The sequence below is a fragment of the Heliconius melpomene genome, chromosome 10 (genome assembly GCF_056956725.1).
Source record: "Heliconius melpomene rosina isolate 202511_hmr_F chromosome 10, ASM5695672v1, whole genome shotgun sequence".
In the NCBI taxonomy this organism is placed as follows: Eukaryota; Metazoa; Arthropoda; class Insecta; order Lepidoptera; family Nymphalidae; genus Heliconius; species Heliconius melpomene.
In genome coordinates this window covers 5,646,359-5,671,657 of record NC_140398.1, presented here as the reverse complement: position 1 = coordinate 5,671,657, position 25,299 = coordinate 5,646,359, and the positions used below count along the sequence as shown (strand labels likewise).

The 25,299-nt window shown below is 29.5% G+C and overlaps 2 protein-coding genes across 4 annotated transcripts; one reads left to right on the top strand and one right to left on the bottom strand.

Moving 5' to 3' along the window:
* The first annotated feature begins 527 nt into the window (after nt 1-527).
* Nucleotides 528-16,475, top strand: LOC146535297 (uncharacterized). Of its 2 annotated transcripts, XM_085190803.1 has the most exons (19): nt 528-650; nt 844-1,042; nt 1,569-1,709; nt 1,952-2,009; nt 2,427-2,504; nt 2,911-3,014; nt 3,301-3,787; nt 3,867-3,938; nt 5,122-5,227; nt 5,780-5,914; nt 6,594-6,672; nt 6,996-7,114; nt 7,566-7,771; nt 8,261-8,441; nt 8,807-8,931; nt 9,280-9,350; nt 9,716-9,790; nt 10,185-10,532; nt 13,589-16,475. In XM_085190803.1, the coding sequence occupies exons 1-19, from the start codon at nt 640-642 to the stop codon at nt 13,718-13,720; spliced, it is 2,727 nt and encodes a 908-aa protein (XP_085046929.1). In that variant the 5' UTR covers nt 528-639; the 3' UTR covers nt 13,721-16,475. The 2 variants fall into 2 exon arrangements, with proteins under 2 accessions (XP_085046929.1, XP_085046930.1); XM_085190804.1 differs by lacking the exon at nt 3,867-3,938.
* A 502-nt stretch (nt 16,476-16,977) lies between these two features.
* On the bottom strand, nt 16,978-24,005 carry LOC146535296 (uncharacterized). 2 transcript variants are annotated; one of them, XM_085190802.1, is made up of 8 exons: nt 22,152-24,005; nt 20,868-22,040; nt 20,576-20,787; nt 20,119-20,323; nt 19,137-19,258; nt 18,683-18,858; nt 17,690-17,799; nt 16,978-17,323 (listed from the first exon to the last, which is right to left on the bottom strand). In XM_085190802.1, the coding sequence occupies exons 1-8, from the start codon at nt 23,788-23,790 to the stop codon at nt 17,022-17,024; spliced, it is 3,939 nt and encodes a 1,312-aa protein (XP_085046928.1). In that variant the 5' UTR covers nt 23,791-24,005; the 3' UTR covers nt 16,978-17,021. The 2 variants fall into 2 exon arrangements, with proteins under 2 accessions (XP_085046928.1, XP_085046927.1); XM_085190801.1 differs by having other exon boundaries at nt 20,868-24,004.
* Nucleotides 24,006-25,299: the final 1,294 nt, after the last annotated feature.

Below are 25,299 nucleotides of genomic sequence, written 5' to 3'. Positions count from 1 at the left end.
ATTTATGAATATTTTCATTTCTTCGCTCTGGCACCAAGGTCCCGACTTCGTGCGGGATTCTGCGTGAAGATGATTTTTAAGTATGTAGTAATAAAATAGTAACCAAACAATTGTTGGATATATTTTTTGTATAATTAACATTTAATATTTTATTTGAAATTATAATAGTAACAGATCAAAGTGTGATTTAAGATACTCTCTCACAAGGAACAAATATGCTCTCTCATAATAAAAAATATATAAATATGATGTGTGTAAATGTAATCATCAATTAGAATGAGGAACGAAGTGTCTGTACCACTCTGTTATATGTGGGATAGTGACACTGTGAAGCTAAAAAAAAATATGTAGGAATAATGTATCTTTAATGAAAATTATGATTGAAAGTAATTTTAATAACTTGCAGTGCAATGCAGTTTTCACTTTTGCACTTAGACAAACTTTCCTTAATGTATAATTTTTCTTCAATCAATTAAACGTGATTTTATTTAATATATCAATATTAATTTGATAACTGAATGACGTCTGACGAATATTTGTATGGGTTTTATTATCTATATTACATCATACAGTCTCTATGCGAGTCACAAAGCATTTTTAATCTGTGAACAAAATTAGAACGCAAGTATTTTTGTCAACATGTCGGACAAGTTAGTGTTTTTGTTATTTATTTATAAAATACTTATTAAATCGTATTTTTATCTAACTAATGCAACAATCGATTTTAATAAACATATTTACATTAGTGTAATATAAAGTTTTGTGTTATATTGTTATAAAGTCACAATTCAAGGCTAAGAAAATTTCCATGCTAGCGCTAAGATCAATATAATTTATTTACAGCGAGGATTTACTCGGCGATGATTTAGGTGATCACAGTCTTGCAGACTATAATTTAGGTAATGAAGAAGAAGACGAACTCTTGGCTGATGATTACGACGATGGTAGTTCACAAAATGTACCAAGTTCTCTTGAATCGTTTAATGAATCAGTCGACCCAGTGCCCACGGAGTTTAATCGACAAAACATAGAATATAACTCGGTAAGTAAACAAAACTATTACAAAAGCCCTAAATTTAATGGTTTAAATAAAGATTGACATTTCTTTTTTGTTTCATTATTATTCCCACTGTATTACATCACCTATAAACTAATTATGAAAGTAATATTATTATTATGTTATGTTTTCCTTGCATGCTTGCAGTGCAAATATTAATAAAATGTAATAGTAATTCAATCAATACCTTTTGTTAATATAATAGTGATTAATTATTAATATAAGTTAATATAGCATAATATTCAAATTATGATTTATTCTTGACTTATATTTATAAATTAACTAATAAAACCGAGGGGCCGTCATAGCACAGCGTCTTACTGTAAAGGCGACGTATGTAAATTCAATTCCCAATTGAGGAAATTATTATTTTTTATTTCTTTGCTCTTGTATGAAAACAAAGCACATTTAATACTAAACAACATGAAAGTGAGTATCCTAACACTTGATTTCCTCTGCTTATTCTATATAAAAGTAATTTTAACAGAAAAAAAAAACATTGTAATTCTAGCCTCCACAAACTTATGTACAATCAGAAACAGAATGTGTTGTACCAAACATAACAGTAGAAGTGCCCAATGTTCAAGTAGAACCATGTGGTTATACATCATTCAGTGAACCCTGTGAAGAGAGGACAGTACCACCAGCAATTGTGAGTTATTTTGATTATTAGTAAATTAATTATATATGTAGGAGCAATATTCTTTTAGCAGGGATTGGAAGGGTCTTAATGGGTAGTGTCTTGACACTAGGTTTTCAGGTCCCCTGTGCAGTATATGCTATATAATGAGTTAAATAATTCAAATAAGAATTGTTGGTTTGATCCAACAACCCTCACGTTTACAGATATAATGGTAGTATTATAAATTGCTAATTATCAATATTTGGTTTCAGCCTGCTGTACCTATCGAATCACCACAAATTGTTCCATCTGAGATGGCAGTTCCTTTAGGTAATTTTGAGATTTGTTACAGAATAATTAGTTAAATTGTAATGAATTTATAATAAATTATGTATTTTTTTGTTATATACTTATATAGCATTCATATATAACTACTACAAATTAAATGAAAAAACATTATTCTGTTCCTTTTTCTAAAGTCTTAAGAAGATAAAGAAATTTGCAAAAACAATAGTGTATAGTAAATTAAATTATAACTTTAATATTCAATGACAGATTAATCATATATTGTTGATAAATACTTATAAAAACTAATATAACTTAAGGATGGAGTGTCTTAGTGGCATAGCAAGTGATGTAAATGTGACAGTTGTAAGTTCCTAGGTTCCCAGCTTCTGTCTATCCAGCTATGTTCAGCCAAAAGCTAAACGGAAGCTTATTTTGTATGGCATTCTTTGTTTTATATAGATGCAGGGGATAATTGTGCAATGGAAAAAGGGCCCACCCAACGTGCCCCTTTACCGAGGAATATACCAGATTCATTGGGTAAGAATATCTTCACTAACATTAAAGTTGCATGGAAGAGGTCACCTATGGGATTTGGCTTTTCTTTCTGTTTTTTTCTTTTTTGTGTTTAATCCTGTTAGTGTAATAGAGTATTAAATAAATTATAATAGATACTTACGTACAAATTACTATTTATTATAAGTTATTTTTGGAGTACACTACTTAGCTAAAGATCAAAATCATATATATTTATAACAATTATAAATACTTTTTAGAAAACATAAAAATTTTAACATAGCAGGAATTGAATCCGCGCCTCAAGGAAAACATACAAGCGATCGTTTGAATTCCGCATTATTCTTTTTCTATCGTTTTTTCTTAGTGTGTATTTAATTTAACACTTTAAATATAAAAAATATATAATATATATATTTTATTTCTACAGATAAAGTATTTGTTCCTCATCCTGGATTCAATAGAGGTCGATCTTGGAGGAACCCTCAATATAGACAGAATCATCCCTACAGGCGTAATAATTATACTTTTAGGGTATGTTTTATTTTTTTTTATATAATATATTATATTTATAGATCTTTTTTAATAAATTTAAAATTAATGCTTAAAAGTATTAAATAATATTGTTGTGTTTTACAATGATGACTTCGACTGAAAGTGGGGAGTGGAAGTGTCTTAATGGGAACAAAGTGTATTTTCATTAGGTAGGTTCCCACTGCCTTCCCTATATTTTATAGAACACAGCGTGAAAAAAAGACATTATTATCCACCAAGAAACTAATGAGGCTTTTAATAAAAAAACATGTTTTTTATTTTTTAGGGTAACTTCAACCAACGGTCATCCTTCCCTCCTCCACAAATACGTCCCCAAATTAGACCAGATTCACCCCAAATGGGGCCAGAGTTGCCCCAGATGAGACCAGAATTACGTCAAATGAGGCCAGAATTACCTCAAATGAGGCCCGACCTACCCCGAATGGGGCCAGAATTACCCCCAGATGAATTTAATCAAAGATTTCCGTTTAGAGAAGATTTCAATCCCAATATAAGACCCAATTTTGGTAGACAAATGTACTATCCGAGACCCTACAGTCCTAGGTTTCCCCCAAATGAAGTTTTTCCCCAAGTTATAAGACAGCCTCTGGTATTACCCTTACCTAAAAGGGAGCCAGAGGTAAGAATGTTACCTGTTCTTACCTCTAATTTACCAAATTTACCCAATTTATCTAATCTACCTGGTGGCCTGGCGGGGAAGAAAGTGTTGATTAATCCACATTTTAAAGGGACTTTTCAACCGCCTGTAGAAGGTACGTTTTATTTTAAATATTTTTCTTTTTTGAAATCAAGAATTTCAATGAATTAAATATAATTTTTATGTAAACGTAGGTATACCGACGTATATACCTACGAGAATACAAAAATCGCCGCCGATAAGCCCCACATTGGAGAGTAAATTCGGTAATTTAGTTATAATTACATGGCTACAAAGGTAAAAAGCGCTAAGTCTTAATTTTTGTATCTTTTTTCATAATTATAAATTTTAAAATAATTATAAAATTACTTAGTTAAATTTACTATTTTTCATTAATTAGTCATGGATTATTAAGTACAATTCGTGATTTCGTCCCCCACTTAAGGAAATGAATTTTAATTTTCTCATTCTATTAAGACAAATAAATAAATAAGTTTGCAAATTTATTGGTTTAAAAAAAAATGTCCCGCTGAGTTTCTTGCGCCAGTTCTGAGGCAGTAACTTTCCTGAACCTGTGGTGAATTGTTTGACGTTCTAAAAATTTTGCATGTAACCTCTGATTTCCAATAAAAATATTTGATATTGATATTTTTTAAAAATTACAAAGATTCTGAAACAAATAAATATCATTGACTTAGCGCTTTTTACCTTCATACCTACGATGTAGTTTATGCACATATATATATAACATATATAATGCATATATAATATATTGTCTTGCACTAAATATGTTATATAGCACGATTTTATGTTTCTTTTTAATTCTTTTACCTAGATTAGTGTATTTTTGTGTTTTTTAAAAGTGTTTATATACTTCTTGTATGTTATTAAAAAATATTTTTATAAGTTTAATAACAAATTTGTATGTTGTGTATGTAGAGTAGTTAGTAAAGGGTTATTTTCTATTCATTTATATTTATTCCTTTTAAAATGTTCTCTTCAAGAATTGTATCAACTTTTTTATGTAATTTTGTTATATGCCGCTGTGAAAAATATCTTAACTATGCAGTGAAATTATTTTTTTCTCGAAGAAAATTAATATTTAAAATATTGATATGAAAATGATATGAAAATATATTTTTTAACTATATATCTTTTAACATTTTTAGCTGAGTGTTTTAAGATACTTAGTTGTTCATATTACATTTATTTATTTTTCAATTATAAATATTTTTTCCATGTTATTTTCGTAAATTGCATTATTATTTATTTTGAGCTTTAAGTAAAAAAAGCTAGCTGGTTTTTTTTATTTTACGTTTTTATTCTTGGAATCTATAGATATTGTATTTTTTTAAATTAAAATATTATTACAGTATTCCATCTTAGATAATGTTTATTTTATTAATTGATATATTTTTATCTATAAAAGTGATATTTCTTTATTTTTAGGTCCAATTAAAGATATTGACGACGCTGCGGAAAGGTTTATAGCGGAACAAAGGAATGCATTAGCTCGAGCTGCCACTAGAAAAATACCGAGACGGTCTCCACAAAGGTATGTAACATATGGTTTCACGCTGTATCCCGCATATAGCAGGATATGCAGAGGGCGCTTAGTGTTAAAACACTCAGCCCCAACGCACTGTTTAATTTTGAGATATTGCAAGTCTTTTGCATTTGTCTTGTCATCAGAGCGTGGAAATAAAAATAAGTTATTCCTTCGTTTACAGTCAACCTTACGCTTATTATTTGTAATTAATAATGAAATATAATGTTTACGAAACAAATTGAAGTGATTCTATTTAATGTTACCAGTGAGATTAAATATTTGCCTATGTTCTTTTAACTTTATACCATTTTATTATTATTTTTTACTTCAATATTACTAAAGAAGTCCTTTTTTGACATGTAAAATATGTGTTGCCTTAGCTATGTATGTCATTTTATACGAAAATGTATATTGTCAAACATGTGGCAGTGTGTGTTATATTTATTTTATTAATTTAATTTCTAACGCATTATTTAAAAATATATTATACAAAGTTCAGTTATGCAAAATTCATCAATTTAATTCATTAATCATTAAATTTATGTTTAATTACAACAGATACATAGAAAACACAACGATAGAAATTGAAAATGACTTAGTCCGACCTCCGGTGAGGCGTAAGAGTGATGACGATGACTTACTAAGAAGGCAAGAGGAGTTTATTAATGCGAACAGAGCTGGATTGAGGCGACGGTAAGAAATAATATAGCTATATTAATAGTATAAAGCTGAACAGTTTGTTTAGTTGTACACTCTAATCTGTGAAAGTACTGTTCTAATCTGTGTACAATTGAAGTTCTTTTTTTGTTTTGGGTCGTCCATTTATTGAGAATGACCATTATAGGCTATAATATATAATGTTAGTATATGTTGGTAACCCACTGAACAAATTTAATGCTAGTGTTATTGTTTTTATGGTGTTATACAATCCACACAGTAGTCCTTACCTTAGTTTTATTAGATATTTTTAAATTATTAGTTCAATTTTATTTTTCTTGTTTTCTGTCAGTACTTTACTAGACCCAGTACTAAGATGTAATTATCTGCAGGTATATAATTTCCAAGGCAATTTTTTTTTTCTGCCTTTTTTATTGAAGTACTTTAATATATTTTTAACACTATAATTATATTTCGAAATATTATAATATATAGAATACTTATATTTATAAAGAAGTTTTCTTTTTTGGAATTTTGAATAAAAATAACAATTTTGTTTGTAGAGCCTAGTGTTAAAAAAAAACTGTGTTTACTACTTTCTAGTCGAATTTTAAGACATTACGTGTAGAGTAGTTGAACTCGCAGCAGTCCATTTCCATTATTAAAAGTAATCGTTTTAAGTGTTATTAATTTTATTATTATATATATTTTTCAGTATGAGATCGCCATCACCAGTCCGTAGATCACCTTCACCTCGACGAAGTCCCGAAAGAAGACCGAGACCTTTAGATGAGGTGAGTTTCTTAATGACAATAGATTTTAAAGCGTTTAGGGTCGTATGGTGTGCCACTGCTCATCTCTCTATACATAAGTGTTAAAAGGCGAGATTCGTTTTTTTTTCAACTTCACGCTGTACCTTGTATATAGCAGGATAGGCAGAGGAAACCTGGCATTAAAATATTCCGATTCCAGCTTTGCGCTGAATTTTATGAGGCTTCGCTTGTTGAGTAGTGAGAGTAACTTCATGGCAGGCATGATTCGTCGATCGTACTATACTCGTATTTATAGAGCCATTACGATTCGTTAATACTATATTTACGCAAGACATTTATTTCAGGAAAGTGAATACAGACGGCGAGTTCGCGAACAAGAAAATCTAAGGGAACGAGTACTGCGGGCTAAAGAAGTTAGACGCAGGAAGAACGCGGTCGCATTGCAGAAACATTTGTTGGACAAGTGAGTATTGTTTTTGTTTTATTTATTTTATTTGTGATAGGATAAAGCGTGTTGTTGAGTTACGTTACATCCAATTTGAGGTATTGAATTTGGTTGTAAAGTGGAGTATGGAGTTTTAATACGGAATGAATATTTTTTGATACGGAAAAAATATCCATTTCGTATCCATTCATCCATTTATAGATACGCTATATACAGACATGGATATTTTTTTAATTGTGAAAATTTTTCTAACTGAAACTAAACTCATGTCCCTTGATTAATAATATATTTTGATTAATAATGGATTTCGTCTAAACATCTGATTATTATTTTTTCATTATTATTAAAGTGGAATGGATATAGATACTAGGTTCTCTCTGGTAGGTTAGGTGTTATATGCGGGATAGCGTGAAGATATAAAAATAATAACATATACAAATAAGATTTATGTGTGTTATGTTACTTCTAGGGAAAAAGAAAAGGAAACAATTCAAATTCAAGACTCTAAGTTACCAGAGCAAAAAGAAAATAAACCAGCCCATACCGAGGTTGAGCAGGAGAAACCGGACACTACGCGAAAATCACCGGAGACGGACAAAGTTGATGTAACCGAGAATGTAGAGAGGGATCGGTCACCGGTCAGAGTGGAAAGTGCTGAGGCTAATTCAACTTGCGGTTAGTTTTCTTTTTAATTTTATTATTTTTTTTAGAAAATATATTACTATAAAGCGTGACAGCATCATTCCGGACTCCGGTCGTTCAATCCGCGCGGTTCGCACGTCACAACTATGAGACGCTTTGTGAATACATAATAAAATTTTGCGATTTTCACAATTTCGCCATTTTGCATTTATTTACAACACTTAATAAGGTTATCAAAAGAAAAAAAACATGTCAAGCGTTTCCGTCGCGATCATGCGAAATTTGAAAATATAAAATTACAATGATTTTTATTATGAAATTTGTCGATTAAATAATGATGATGATGCTGTTTTATATTGATTTATTTAAGACCTTGGGATCGTTTATTTTAAAATAGGCTGTGCTACGACATTAAAATCGTTAAAAAATAATTCTTACAACTTATTATTACATATTGATTAAAAGATAATTTGTCTTATTACTGTGATTTTTTATTTTAATATTTACCACACATTTTTACAGATAATCTAACACCGCCACGCGAGAACATACCCAAAACGTCACCCGAGCGTAACTTAACGCCGCCGTTGCCTAATGACAAACAAGTCGACACCGATGACGATCTAGATCTAATATTAGATGATATTGATGATATATTATCAGATGACGATGACAGCGGACGGTTTAAAGAGAAAATTAAGAAGTGAGTATTTTTTTTATAACTTCACGCTGTATCCTGTATTATGGTAGGCTGAAGGCACTTAGGAACCTAGTGTTAAGACACTCCGTTCCCCACGCACCGTCGTCGTTTTTCAATTGTCGATGCTTCTTTGTTTTAATGTAGTATTTTTTTATATTATATTTTGATGTTCAATTAAACAGAACATTTAAAAGGTTTGTATGTCAAGAGAAAAAAATAATATAATTTTATATAATTTTGTGCGTCAATTTGTAATTAATAATAATAATATTAAATATTATAACGTTATAACGTGTGTTAACATTTAAAAATACGAAAAATTATAATTTTTGTGTTTTTTTTTTACATTTTTTGTAATATTATTTCAGAGTGGAAGAACCACCAAAGAAGCAAATTGACCTCCGTTCAAAATTACCTCCTAAAGTGGTTGAACCTAAAAAACCAAAACAAAAAATTGTATTTAACGAGCCCATTGAAGATAAGAAAAAGAAAGGTAATTATATCTGACTGTAAACGCAACGATTGTTGGTTCGATTCCCGCTTATGTTTAATGTTTTATTTTATTTTTATCATATTCAACATAAAATTTGTGTACCTAAAGAGGGAACCTAGTGTTGATAGTCCTTTCCCTAAGCTCTGCCCGATTTTTGAGACATTACATATTACGTGGCGGAGTTCAACACCGCTAAAGCTCGGAGGATTCATTGTTTATTATTATTTTCTCGCTCTGGCAGACAAAGTCCCTTAAGTTCCGCCACTTATTGCACATTAGCTTGTATTCTATATTCAGATACAAGAATAAGAAATCATAATACATTTTCTTTTTGTTTTTTTTTTGCAGAAAAATCACCAATCCGCAGAACTGTTTTGGGTGCAAACAAAACAAACACTGATAAAGATAAAACTGACAAGGTAATGATAGATTATTCTTTTTATTTATTCCTTCAATTAAATCTTTATTTTTAACTATAAAAATATATAAAATTTCTTATATTTTTAAGAGTTATTTCAAAGTTAGAAAAAACAATTTTTTTTGACAATAAAAATTTTTACGTAAGAGGATTTCAACGTGCTTTAATAAACAAATCGCGGTATTGAATTCCTCCTCTCAATACACAGCGTCTTAAATTCGTTTCTTATATAACATATAATAAAAGATAACAAATAATAAGTACGATTTTTATTAGTCTCAAACTTTCCAAGAGGCGTGGCTTCAAATTCTTCCAATTCCATAAAAGTAATTAAGTATATGATTTTATATTATGTTTGTTTTGCAGGCGATTACAAAAGAAGTATCCAATACAAGTGCAATCAATAAATCGAGGCAAAAAATAATTTTTGATGATAAAGAGGTTAGTCTGTTTTTAAATATATATTTATTTATCGTTACCATCGTGACGCAGTGGCACAGGGTCTGAGTGTAAACCCGGCGGTCTTGGGCTCGAAACATACGGAGGAATTAATTGTTTCATTGTTTTTTATTTCCTCCAGACAAAGAATGGCGTTAAGTTCCACTAGCGTAGAACGGTTACCCACAATATTGATATGCTCGGTTCCCCACATCCTGTCATATTTCCGAGACATTGTGTGCGAAGCGTGTTGAGGGGCGCAACTCAACGACGCGCTTTGTATAGTTACCACAGTCGGTGAATGTGAATAATTTATTCCCCTGAGTCAAACCCACAACCGTAACATTGCAGGTAAAAAAACAATAGAATAAAAATAATCTTTTAAATCTAATTCCAGTCACCAAAAGAAGAAAAACCTAAAACACAAACAGATGACAAAAAGTTTCCAAACAGAAGAGTTATATTACAACGTAAATCAGAAAAATCTGTGTTCAATAGAATCGAACCGACTACCACCGACCCCTCTAAACCAAATCCCGGTATATTCAATCGAGCAGTGCGAACTATTAGAGAAAAATCTAGAATAGTCATAAAAAATGCTAAAATTGAATACGAATATGACTCAGATGATAATATTCAAGAAGAAAGCAACATGACGAATGTAAAAAATATGGCGGAAGTTACAAATTTACCTTTCGGTATGACGGATACAAGATTGAAGGCATTAGCTGGACAGGATGTACAGGTAATAATGGGATGCTATAAATGGGTTATTACCGTAATATCCTTAATAAATAATTACCGTGTTAATATACTTATATAATTATACTTATTAATAATGCGGGAACGCTGTATCTCTATAATGTAAGCAATATTATAGGGATTGATTACCGTTATATCCTCAGTATTAATGCCCGATTTCTGTGGTTTCTTTTATAGTAGTGATTGATTACTATGATATCCTAAGTAATAAATAATTGGGGCCCTTTCAGAGGTAGCGCCAATTATAGGTATATAAAAGCCACGCTTGTTTCAAAGTTGAAACGCTCGTATTTATATCAATTTTAAAAATAATGTAAAAATGTATATGTATTATTACCAGACTGTCCGTAGGCCTAAACTTTCGTCAGTCGTCCACTTTCAAGTTTATAAATATGCATACAGTCTTAACTACATATTAGACTAGTAATAATAATAATAGACTACTAATATTAGAGTAATCCTCAAAATTTCAGCTTTGCTAAAATTAGGTAGGTTTGGGGGCCCTGGGATCTTAGGATATTTGATTGAGGCTGTCGTGGCGCAATGATATAAGAGTGCGGACTGTAATGCGTTTTATTATTTGTTAATATTTACATTTCTTCGCTCTGGCATCTAGGCATAAGCCCGGCGTTGAATTCCGCCATTCAACACGCAATGCCTCAAAAAATTCGGCGGAAAATCGGGAGCGTGTCCTAACACTAGGTTCCCTCTGCTTACCCTGCTATATGCAGGATACAGCATACATCGTTTTTCCACCCTAATGTATGAAATTCTCCGCGTAATATACACCTATAGGATACATTCCTTTGACCTAGAATTATGAAATTTAACAAGAAGTGAGAACTTACTGCACAAATAAGCGAAAAATCACAAAAAATGGTACTTATGGGTATATTATAAAAATAATCATTACAAATCTATAATTATAGTTAATTTCATGCAAAATGAATGCAAATGCCAGCGATTTTAAATATTTCAAGTTTTATAAGTTGTAATTCCCGTTGACGTATATGAAATAATAAAATAATATATTTACGAAATTTTATTTTTATTTAAAAAAAAACAATAAAGGATATACGGTATATAATCATATTTAAAGCATCTCCGATTTTTTTCAAAAATCAACCTAAAAATATTTATATCTGTCATAATAATGTGATATTTACTTATTTATTATATTTTATTGTAGTTTAGTGTTTAAGTTAGTTTTAAGATATCTGGAATAAGATATATAAACACTATATTTATTAAAAAAGTAATGATAAAGGGTGAAAGTAACGGTTTCTAAGTAAATATTAATAAAATAGTCTATTTATATTTGATTATCGTTTTGATTTAAAAAATATATAATTCTGTTTTTAAATGAATCTTTTTTGTAGATTTATTGGTTTGCTTTGAAATCGTATATTATATATTTAGAAAGATATATAAACGACACCATTTTACAAAAATAATGTCATCCAATTCATAGAATACGATCATAGAATGTGATTTATTTTTATTATGTATAAATAATTTGATTACCCTACAAAGAAATCGATTTTTAAATAACTATTTAGACTATTTACACGTAGTTACTACATGTGTGTCAAGTAATATAATTTTCTTTTAATGTCTTCTTAAGTGTTTCGAATCCACAACCTCTTGCTGAAGAGAACTTTAATGTTCAATAATATTATAGAAAATGACTACTAAAATGTAAATATATGAAAAAAAAACTATAGTTGACTAAAAAAAAACATATCTAGGTGATTTGAAATGGTAAATGTACATTAAATGTTATATTTATATTAAATAATTTATTTTAATAGACATTTTACAACTTTATTGTGATGTAATATAAAGTTTTAATAGTTAGTAGTATAATATTTTATATATTTTCATATAAACGTTTGCAACTTTTTGGTGTCAAAAACACTTTATATATTGTAAATTAATGAAGAAACAATATGTGATAGAATCTAGTCATTTTCCTAGTGTTAGTTATCTACATTTTATATACTTAAGAAAAAATATAAGTATGTAGATTAAGTTAGATTATAATTATAATAGACAGTATGAAAAAAATATATTTCAAAAAAAGGTTTAAGCCAAATAAACATGCTCCACCGGCAGAATTTGGGAGGCGACTCTAAATTTAAAATTTCAAAATATTTAGTCAAATTGACTTTTGTGGATATTTTTCAATCAAATTAACATGTCGTTACCATCTGATTAGGATTTTGCTTGCAATTCTAAATTCAAATTTCAATATATTTTTTAATTCAAATAGTATTTGAATCAAACAAACATCAAGCTACCGCCAAATGGAAAGGTAATTCTAAATTCAAAATATTCGTTATTCGAATTGACTTTTATAGTTGAATGAATATGAACTACCACTAGATTGAAACTCAATTGTAGTAATTGACAATAAGCAGACAATAATATTTAATTAAAGCAAAATATTTAATTATGTTTAAAATAAAATATATATCACCTTCGCGTAGTGCAGTCAGGGTACTTATTAAATATATATACTTTTTACATACTGTTATAAAGTGTTGAAATAAGAAAAGTGTTTTTTTATATATTATTTTAAACATGTTTTGGGGTTTGTATGGAACTAAATATGATATAACAAACTACCTTTACTAAATAAAAATTTCCGAAAATATATATTTGATATTTATTTTTATATTTTATTATTTCATATTTAATATTTTCTACTGTGTATTTGATATTGTAAACTATTTTGTTATATCCAGGGATAAATTTATTTCAATCGTCTTCATATAAATGCTTAATATGCCTTAAATTAATATGTATTAAATTTTAAAGTTTTAATTATAATGTGGCTCCATACTTACCTCAACAAACGCATATATTTTTATAAATGTAAAATAAATGATAATTATATAAAACACACATTTAAAATGTACATTAGTTGTATGTATAACATTTTTCCTATTTCTAGCTTTTATTATAATTTAAAGTATGTACAAATGTACATAGTCCAAGAGCCGGCAGTGAAAAAAATGGATTATTATAATTTTACAGAATTTAATATTGGACAAAGAAGAAAGAAGCGCTAAAATAACGTTCAAAAGTACTACAGCGGCGGAGAGTTTCAAGAAAAAATTTAACAACAAAATGGTTGCAGCGAGTCGTTTGACAGTCACTTTAGTTTAAATATTTTTATATATTTATAAAATATAAGTGGTTTAAATGTTATTTTTTATTATATATTATGTTATTATTACGCTAGTATTTAGTAATAGCTGGTATGCTCTGTTTTTTTATAAGAACTATAGTAATAATGGCACATTTCATTTAATAACAAAGATCGTATTTTGACATAGACTTTCTCTAAAAACTAACTAACATCTAAATGTTTCAAATTAATAATAAACACATTTAAATTATTAAAAAGAACTTTCTAGATGTATCAAGTTTTTGAATTATATAGAAGTTAACACGGAAATCATAAATTTATTCCATATTTTTAACATATGTTAATATATGACATTCTCGGTTATATTCCAATCAAATTTGTTCAAAAGTTGCAAGAATTATTATGATAACATGTTCTTTTCAATTATATATAACTCATTTGAGCAGGTTCAATTATTAAAGGTTTGCATTGTACACTACACATTGAATAAGAATTGTTACACTTTAAATATTACCTATTATATATGACTATCTTTAAACTATTATTATGACTTTGTGGTCATTTAAAACAAAATATATCAACCCAAATATGAGACTCTCTTATGTGGAAAATATTTTCTTTTTCATGTATTTTTTTAATTATAACAGGTACATATATTATATGTCAACTTTTTATCATTCTCTTGTCGTAATTTAGTTCAGAACATTACTGTATTCTTATATGGTTCAGGATTATTATTTCTTCCCTTATTCTTTAAGAACAATGGAAATATTATTGTTATTTAGAGGTCATCAATAAATTACGTTACATATCAAGAGGTAAAAGGCGTCGATCGATTGTGACATTGTATTTCAAAGGATGGGACAAATCCTAAATTCATTGACATTTCAAAATATAATATACACAAATATAATATATACATGCTGTTTTAATTTAATAATTATTAGGTGTAAAATTACAAAATTTATGACATCACTATAAAGGATTAAAAAATAAAATTAATCGTATGACGTAATTTATGGATGGCCCCCTTACTATTTTAAGGTGTCCGTTTAAATTTACTAATACATATATAACAAAATCATGTGTAAATATTTGCAAATTTCAGATTTGATTTGTTACACATATTTATTTTTAATAAACTATGTAATTCATTTTAAACTAGTTTTGTAGACACTTGATTGTTTTATTTCAAATGTAACCAGTATGTATTATTTTGACACACTATTTTTTTGTTTATTTTAATTGTGCACTTAATTGTAAAATATATAAACCTGGATAAAAATGTAAAATTTACATTAAGACAAAATAACGTATAAAAGTTATTGTTGTCAATGCTATAAATTTGGTTGATTGGAAACTTAAATTTTATTTATGTGAAAAATTTTAATTCTCAAGCCTCAATAGTATTACTTGATGTAAATTATTATTATTATTACTATTGAGCATCGAATTGGTGCAATATCTACAAAAAAACCTTTTAAATCTTCATAATAATAAATAAAAAACCCAACTACCATACAAATATCTTAATAAAAATACCAATATCTCTAGTTATTCTAATTTAGTACTATTTTTTAAAGACTTATCTTTAAATGTAACCCATATAGTATATTTAATTTTACGAATTTATTGTATAACTTCGTTTTAGATTTTAATTATCTTGTTAAAGCTCTTAAATGGATTGAACGTACAATTTCTGCACGTTATTTGTAGTAGCACTAACATTTGATACTGGAATACGTTCTCCAATAACTTTTTTACTTTGTAACGAATAGTTGAAACTTTTCAGTTAATAGGTATTTCAAAAATTTTAAAATATTTTAAAATTATATATCAGTGTGAAGTAAGTTTTTTTTTATTAAGATAATAAGACACTTCGTACAGTTAAATATATATGAGCTATATATATAATAACTGAAAATTTTAATTGTTCAATTTAACTTGCATTTTTTTTGTTAAGTAAAAACTATTAGCATATAGTTCATTATTTTAATTATTTTAAGTAATTCTATAAAAATAAGCGTTACTACACATTTTTTGTATACTTTTCAGTATATCATGACATTTTAACATTAGAAATAACAATGATTTCTTTTTGTTTTACTTACAAAGTAAAAATTTATTGCTAGCTTCTGTACTTTATGTACGAGTGAATTTTATATGCTATACACAGTCAGTGTTAAAGTGACCTAACTTCAATATAGAATATTTCATTTTATTATATTAGTTCACGGAAAAGACTATAATATAATTTGTTTTTTCAATTCCAAAAATATTTTTTATTAGGAAGGTTACCGTCTCATCAATTACCGTTTAATTAACATTAAATCCCTTATTAATTTAATGTTTGTTAAATATTGATTGATATCTCTGTGTGAAAAAGTTACTTTTACATTGACTGTTTTATAATCTTTAGTTGTTTTTTTTTCATTGACGCTCTATAATACGAAAGTAGTCGACGTATTTAGATTTATCACTATACTGTACTAGCGTTCGGCCGATCTCGAATAAAAATATGAAAAAACACAAATAAATGGATTTTTATTTATTAGTTATTTTAAAATATAAAATTTGTGATAATTATATTGTTACTGCCATTTTAAAAAAAAATTTTTTTGTCAAGACGGTTTCACATTACCGGATTACCTTTAATATTGAAAACTATTAATAAAATTGTAAATTTTATTAGTAGTTCTCAATTTTATATATTCTTGTAATATGTATATTCGCGTTCAAGACTGATATAAGAAATAAAATCATTGAAAACTTTTTGCTGTTTTGTATTTATATCCCTTAATTCCTGTTTCATTTTCGTGCTCTTTTCTTTCATCATATGAAACTAACTTAATTGAGAAATTAACGGTATGCTTTGTCTCATCAAGAAGACGTGCAATTCATATACAGTAGAAACTCGATTAACCGGAATAATTGTCGTTGGTCATTCGGATAATCGAAAATCCGGATAATCCGATCTATAAAGTAAAACTCGTTTTGTGCATATGGAGCACCAAATACTTAGCTGTCTATTAAAAGCAACAAGTACATGTTAACGAAAATCAACGTTTATTAAGAAATTATTAACATTTTCTAACATAGGATTTATACACAGAAATCAACTTCACTTTTTGTCTTGTTACGAGTTAGTGAGGAAATAAAAATAATTAATTTCTCCTCGTGGGAGCCCACAAACATTGAGCTTAGAGTCACACGCCTGTGCTTCTGCGCCACTAGGACCTCTCAGTAAATTGATAATTAAAATAAGAAAAGAAAATTCTCATAATAATTTAATTAAAATAAAAAACATGAAAAACAAATTCAAGCACCACACATGATACTAAAACAATAATTCTTAAATAACAAAGGTATTTCATGATCAGTTATGAAATTTCTATCAGGCCGCACACTAGTGAAGGGGTTCAATTTTGGATCGGAAATAATTTTAAAATCGATTTTAGAGCATTCCTTGACTCTATCGATATCTCGTTTCAATTCGTTTAAAGTGTATGAAGTAAGAAGGAAAGGCACTCGTTGCTTAAAAATATATTTTAATGTCATCGGCCAAATATCTTCTATTTTATATGTAGATGTCCTTTGTATGTTGGGGTTGAAAGCACACACTGAAAACAATAAAAATAATAAGTATATTACATATTTTTTAATGCTCGAAATTATTTTTATTTTAGAGATATTTTTTTTTCTATTTTAAAGTTAATCTTTACTTCTTCTAATATTAGTCTTTACATAAATTACAAAGCTTCACTTTGTATCCTGCATATAGCGGGGAAGGCAGAGGAAACATAGAGTTAGGACACTCTGTTCCACACGTGCACGTAAGTAAGTAACTGAACAACACATTACCCCGAAGTAGAGTTGATAAACGAAAATATGCTTTCCATATGAGTGACCCCAAAAACATTTTTCTCATCGGATTTCAGCTTTTTTGGTAATAAAAATTTTAATTTTAAAATTTTTACATCACTTACCAATATCAGGTGTAGAAAACTCATCGCTAGCGTAATAATCTTCATAAGATTGTTGATCATGGAAATCGAAAATAAGACGACGTTGATTAATTTTACAATTTTCACATAGCCTGAAATGTATTAAAATATAGGTATCATATTTTGGAGCCGTCTTGGCATAGTGGAGTCTTCTTATACCTAAGTGCGGCAGCTGTGAATTCGATTCTCACTCGGGGGAAAGAAGTATTTTCATTTTGCTCGCTCAGGTAAGAAGACAAAGTGATGCTGATCACGTCCTTCCACTTAACAGTTGTCTCGATAATTATCGAGGGCGGGAAGCGGAGAATGAGAATGAAGCGAATCTTACTACATAACTAAAGCACAAGAATGTCTACATTCCCATTTTTATTCTGCATTTTTTATAGGCTTACTCCTACTTTAAAAAAAGACTCAGTGAAAAAAAAAGCAAAAAAATTAAAGCGAAATTGCATGTCACACGAAAATAAATGTAAAATATGAATTCACTTTATTAAACGATCGTTTGACATCAAAGGCCAGACAGCGAGCCAGACATGGCGGAGACGAGTTTATGACAGACAAATAAACTGAGCTACTGAAAACTACTATTCTATATTCATAATGGAAGTCCAAATGGCTTGGTTTAAATTTTTAACTTATTTGATGTTTTGTTTTATTTTTGTTCTTTTATTTAGAAATTTTAGTTTTGCGTCTTACATCTTGTTAAATGCACAATGAAAAATCGTAAAAGGCAATTAATCGTGAAGAATATACTTAATGTTTGTCTGATTCTTTTTTTATTTTATGAAGGCAACTAACACTTGTGTCAAGACACTCTGTTCTTCACTTTCTCTCACTCGAATTCTAGACATTACACGTTTAGTGGCGGAACCTAACGCCGCTATTGTCCTTACCAGAGCAGCAAATAATTTAGTCCCTCAAAAATGATTCGGACCCACAACTATCAATTCGACTTCCTATCTTTATTATTTTTACCTGATTTTGCCAATAATATCCAAAGGCAAGTTGTTAGGATTCAAGTCCATTCCGATAAGCACAACTCTTAAATTTTGGATATCGATAAGATGAAGGAAAAATATCTCCCATTTATTAAGAAAATCGGCTTCGAACTGCACATCGTTTGCTATAGAGTGTATTGTGAATGTTGATTCCTGAAATTGTAAATCGTATAAAATTTATTATTTTAATAGTATTTTAACATATAAAAAATATTACGAAGTCCTCATGGCGCATCGGTACAAAGATCGACTGCAAACGCAACGGTTGTGAGTACGATTTCGTTATAATTTTATCGTAGAGCCTCACTGCGCGGTGTTGAGTTCCGCTAGTTAATATCTCACATTAAATAGCGGAACACAACGCCGCTCTTTATCTTACCAGAAAAGGAATATATATCAAATTAAAGAAAACATAAAATATATCAGTGTACCTTTCTCAATCCATTAGTTTTGGTAGAGTTTATTTCACTGCTATAAAGTTGGTAGCTGAAAGCTGTTGTCAAAGGCGCTGTGGCGATTTGGGTTAGAGCTGCGTAGTGTATATCATCCATGTCTTAAACAAGATACATATTTACTTTAAATATATGGAAATGTAGGAAGGAGGTTTTTAATTGGATCAATAGATTTTTTCATAAGAAAGATAAGGCTAGACTAAAATTAGCTTAGCTAGCTGGAGGTAGACACACTTTTTAAAGGTACTCACTATCGTCTCGAAAACATTGCTGCAGTTCTATATGCCACGTATATGGACATTCCTAAGATACCGATACTACAGAATTCTAGAATAACTGTTGAAAGATTTATATTTTGAATAAACAATTTTAGATTCCTTTTGAAAACACGTAATAGTTTTAATACATAAGTAATTGGATTTCGCTATGCTCGTTTAATATTCCTTACTAATAGTATCTAATTAAATATAGATTTCTATTCTTGGCAAATTTTCAAACTGTGATTAAATTAAATAAGTGAGTCAATGTGTTTCACAGAAAATTCTGGTACTTTATAATATAATACAACCAGTCACGTTAGTTTTATTCATATAATAAAAAAAAATATAGTCTTCCATTTTTGGACATTTTTTTAGTTCATGACAGCGATCCGCCTAGAAAATACTCCTACAATCCACGCACCAGCAAAGATCTCGGCCCAAATATATTGTGAGCCGTTAACGTCTGTACAGAAGTAAAGACGAATAAATTTATTTAAAGCAATCGATATAAACAAAGTTAAATACCACTTAACTTACTGTTGCCAAGTTTCACAAATATCTAACCCGATTTAAACCAAACCAATTTTCATTGATATTTTATTGATAAACTTGCAATTTTATAACCTCTATTATATTTTTTTTACAAAATTTAAAATAGTTTAAATGAAATGATAAATTATTAAAACTTTTATACTTATTACCAATTTTTTCTTCATACATAGATCCTAGGACTTCATTCAAATTGTCAGGAACACAGTAGTGAGATAACACTCTCGTGGGCAGTTTTGGTTCCACCCTGCCTTTCGTCTGCTGATATTTTACCATCTTTTGATATAAGCCATATGATTTACACCATTGCTTGTGGGCTGCTGGTAAATGTTCTGGATGGTCTGTGCAATACGAAATCTGAAAAAAATATATATTATTTACATTATTTTCTAGATATGGAAACTAATTTAAATGTAATTTTCAGAAATCTCTGAAAAATAATGACTTGTTTGCTTTTCAGCCTCTTTGAAAGACTGTTTTTGCTACTTTTTATGAAGGTAGAGGAAATTAATGATAAACCACTGTCTTCTCGTTAATTTTTTTTGCCACATTAAGAGCATATGTTTCAGAAAACGCTATACTTTGCTTAATTAGAATATACTTATTTACCTGACCACATCCTTCACAATCCTTCAACTTGCTTTGCTTCCATTCCCTACATACAACGTCACCACACATCCTGGCGTAGAGAAGTGCTTCCTGCTCCCAAGGCACTAGTTTCCTTTTCATAATTTTCTCACAAGAAAGAATCATTTGCATTCGGAGTAATCTATACTCGTAGCCAGTTAAGTTTCTTATGTCAGCATAAATGAACTTTTGTTCTGAAACATTTTAATATAATTGAAAATCTTTTTCAGTTGTATATTTATTTTGAGAAAAAAAATAAAAAATACTTAGATACCTTTTAAATGAGATATAGTACACACGGCAAAACATAACGACTGATGTTTCGGCCAATCCTCGTCCTCGTGCTTCTGGCTGCAGTAAAATATTAAAGAACAGAACTTGCAAGGCAATCTTTGAATCAAATCTTTTTTGCAAAAGTGACATATACTTTGCAAGAAAACGTTACGAAAATTGTATTTATACACAAAATTTTCATTTTCCTTCAACATGTAAGTAAAAGCGTCGTGACCATTGGCCTCTTTAATTAGTTTTTTAGTTTGTACATTGTGTTGTTTCTCAGCCTTTTTAATCTCATTTGAATCTTTTACCTTAACTTTTGCTTGTATTGAACTTGGAGGTTTATTTTTCTCTTTTTTAAAATTCTTTTCATTCGATGATACAGGAATATTTGGATGGCCTAGTAAGTTTTTTGGCTGCGAAATAGGACTTTTAGTTTTAGAACCTTTTCCTTTATCGTCTTCTCCATCTTCAGAAGGAGCAATTACGTTTATTTCTGGAGTATTTTGATAATGTAAGTGTTCTGTATTTTGTGTGGCTTCGTTTGCAATAATATCAAAAGTTTTATTGACGTCTTCAGCGCTAGAAGTAAGCGCATCTTCAAAATTTTCGATAGGTTCAAAAGATAAATCCCGGCTGAGGTTTTTGGCTGTTATTTCACTATTACTTATGTCAGAGGATTGTTGCTTCCCCTTTTCGTTAGAAGAGCTATTACTAGGATTATCAGTTTTTTGTTTTGTTTTATCAGAAGTTTTATTTGCTTCACTTTGTGAAACTTGACTAGAGGTGGAGGCTCCTTGTGATTCTGATGTACTAGTGTTGGTTTGTAATGGTTCTTTTTTACTTTTTCTCTTGGATTTCCCTTTATTTTTTGTCCTTGCCGGACACACAGGGGCAGTATTATCTATGTTATTATTTTTTGTTTGCATTTGTATGGTTTTGTCGTCATCATTATTTTTATCACTTGTCACCGCAGCAACAGTATCTTGTATTTCAATATAAGTTTTATTTTCTGGTTCTTGTATTTTACTTTGTAGTTTACCCATCTCCTGCCCATGAACTTCATCAGATGCGAGGGTCAAATTTGATTCTTCTTCACGCTGACTTTGAAATAGTTCTTCAAATTCTTTGTCTACTTTACTATCACATGCTTCTGCACCTGTTAAACCTGCTAAAGATCGTTCAATCGAACGTCTTAATTCTTCCATTTCTTTATTCACTTCAAACATTTTTGCTTTAATATCAATCTTTTCATTATTAGCTTTGTTATTTTTTTGCTTACCTTGAGAAAGTTTTACAGGTTCCTTCGTAATCTCGACTTCTGGCGTTTCCCCGGACCCTTCTATAACTGGTGTGGATACGTATACAGGAATACCCAATTTTATTTCGTCTGATACCGTAATTTCTTGTATAAGCGTAGTATTATTATTATCATCAATGTTTAATTGACTTGTAGAACGTGGATATTGTATCAAATCTGGGGTAGCTACTTTCAAACCCTCTATTTCTTCTGGCTTAAAGCTTTCTTTGATGTCTATTTGTGGTATATCTGAAAGTAAATCACTTTTTTCCAGTTTTTGCTGTACGTCGTTATTTTTTACTTCAACCGTAATTGATTCATCTGGAACTATACGCACATCTTTATTTATCTGTATCGGTTTTTTCTTATGTTTTCCAGCTTTAACTTGTATAAAGCCAGAATTATCATCTGATGACTCCAATCTTAGTAATGAACTATTGTCTACGTCTACAATATTATGTGCTTTTTCTGCCAAAGTTTTTATTTGTGGCTCATTTATAGTATTATCATCAACACCTTCCTTTTGTTCATAAACATGACACTTTTGAGGATTTTCTACACTATCTTCTAATTTACATAAGATAGCATTTTTATCGTCTTTATTATCTGTGCTATGGAGAATGTTTTCTAAGTCAGATTTAACTTTACGTTTTTGTACAGGTTTAGCTATTTTTGCTTTCAGTTTCGGGCTTAATTCTGCTGTAGTCTCACTTTCTGTAATATTTTCTGATTTTATTTTGTCTGGAGGCAATATAATATTGTCCTGTTTGTTTTTAATTTCTAAATTTGTTTCTGCTTCGATAGATGCATTTTTATTTTTCTTTTGTTTTCTTTTACCCTTTGTATGTTCTTTATTTTCTACTATATCTGTTATATTTTCATTAGATGACAAAAAGTCGACAATTTTGCTGTTATCTTCTTGAACTTGTACTACAACAGGATTTTGTAATGTATTTTCTTCTTCATTTTCAATATTTGTTGATTCTAATAGCTTTTGAAACGCGAAAGTACAAGATTCATTTACGTCTGATTTATCAGAGTCATGGCGATTTTTTTTCTTTTTCTTTTTCTTAGCTGCTGCAGTTTCTTTAGTATCTGTTTGAGTGGCTTCGCTTTTTCTTACCTCGTCTGTTAACTTTTCGTTACTTGCAACAGACGCTGGTTTTATTTTATTTTCTGATTCAGTAATATTTTCTTCTAAAACTGCTTTTTCTATAATATTTACAGCAATTTCATTTCTTTTACCTTTATTTTTCTTTTTACGTGCAGGAATTGTTGCCATATTGTCTTCATTTTCAGTCTTTACATCTGCATTTTCTTTATTTAGCTTTTCATTACTGTCCGATACAGCTTCTTCGACCCACTCATCCAGTTTCTTTTTACCTTTTTTACGTTTTGGTTTCTTAGGCACGTCACAAATTGTTATTTGGTCCTGAACATTTTCTGTATCTTCGTATTTTATTTCTGTTGACTCGATGCTTTCTCCTTTCTTAGAAATTTCACTTTGTACACCATCTTTTTGTTCAATTACGTCTACCTTTTCAGATGTGTCCTCAATTTTTATTTCTGAAATAATTTTTGGTCGAGAGCGATTTTTATTTTTATGTTTTCTTGTATTCATTTTGTTAATAGCACAATTTCAACAAATAAATTTAATCACTATATTTCTTTGCACAACTGAGCAATTCCACTTTCTATGTTCATCTGATCGAATTGTGTGTCACTTGTTATTCTTATCCGAAAACTTCTACATCTCGTAGCATAAAATGTCATCATATTGATGAGTCTTCGAAAATCATTCTTGAACTTATACACATAAGCTTTAATATTGCATGTGCTTTCAACATTTTTGAAATGCCATAACCAACGAGGAAGCGTGCGTTGCCAAAAGTGCATTCGCACTGTTGCGAATCTAAAAATAATGAGAAATTATCGATGAAAATGTGGCGGGAGTTTCATAATAAAGTCTTATCAAAGAACGGCGTTAACTTCTGCCTCGAAAATTAGGTACAAAGCGTGGTATTGTGTGGAGTGTGGTGCGGAAAAAGATTGATTAAACGGCAAGTTTGTTGATTGGCAGAACCTAACGCTGCGCTTTGCCTCGCGTTACCAGAGCGAGGAATCGAACCCACAACCGTCGCGTTTACAGTCGTACGCTTGTGCCTCTGCGCCACGACTATCTCATAATTTTAAAGTTATTTTAATATAATATAGAAAAAAACCAAAAACATTAAAGTTACACAGATGACGCAACATTTTAAATTATTTTAACCCTACAACACATTGCTACTGCCATTGAAAAGTAATGGGGTGGATCAAAAATTATCAGTATGAAGTCAACAATAGATGACTGTTAAAAATAACAAAAGGCCTTTATCCGACACAATCTGTCTTGTAAATAAAATCGGGATGACCCATAAATCTTTTATTCTTTTCTATAGTTAGTATACTACAGAATTTTGTCAATATATCGATGTAAAAAAAGTGATCAAAAGCGAGTAGGTCTTAACTACCAATGGTTCCGTACAATTTTCACGATTGCAAGTCAACGGGAACGTGACTTATAAAAGTTGAATAACTTTAACTCGCACACATTTTGTATAAAATAAATCTATAATTATTTTTCGGATTTTTTCCTTTGTTTGTATTGTAAGTTCATACTTCTTGCCAAAATGCGGCAAAAACAAATCATAAACCCTCGTATCTTTTAATTTCGTTGACTTAGAGATGCTTAATTTTTTCTATAAACCTTGATGTTAAACATTAATTTCAGTTTGATACTTTCGCGCAATCTTGAGATAAAAGAACAAAAGTGATCCTATAAGGGTTTCGTTTTTTCTTTTGAAGTACGGACCCTCAAAATATTTTTGTCATGTACATATCTAGAATTTAAAATCTTCTACGTAGTATACAAGGGGCTACGTTGAATTGATGGGAGTTACACATTTGATCGAGTGGCCCCCGTTTTAAAATGCTAATGAAGAAGGGTTAGTTATCCCCTTTAATGTTAGTCTAGGAACAAGCTTGTTTCATGTGTAGGTTTTCATTAAGATTACCAAAAAATCCTATTTTGAATAATTATCAAAATTATTTTATTAAAAAAAATATTAATTTTAGAAAATTATAGTTT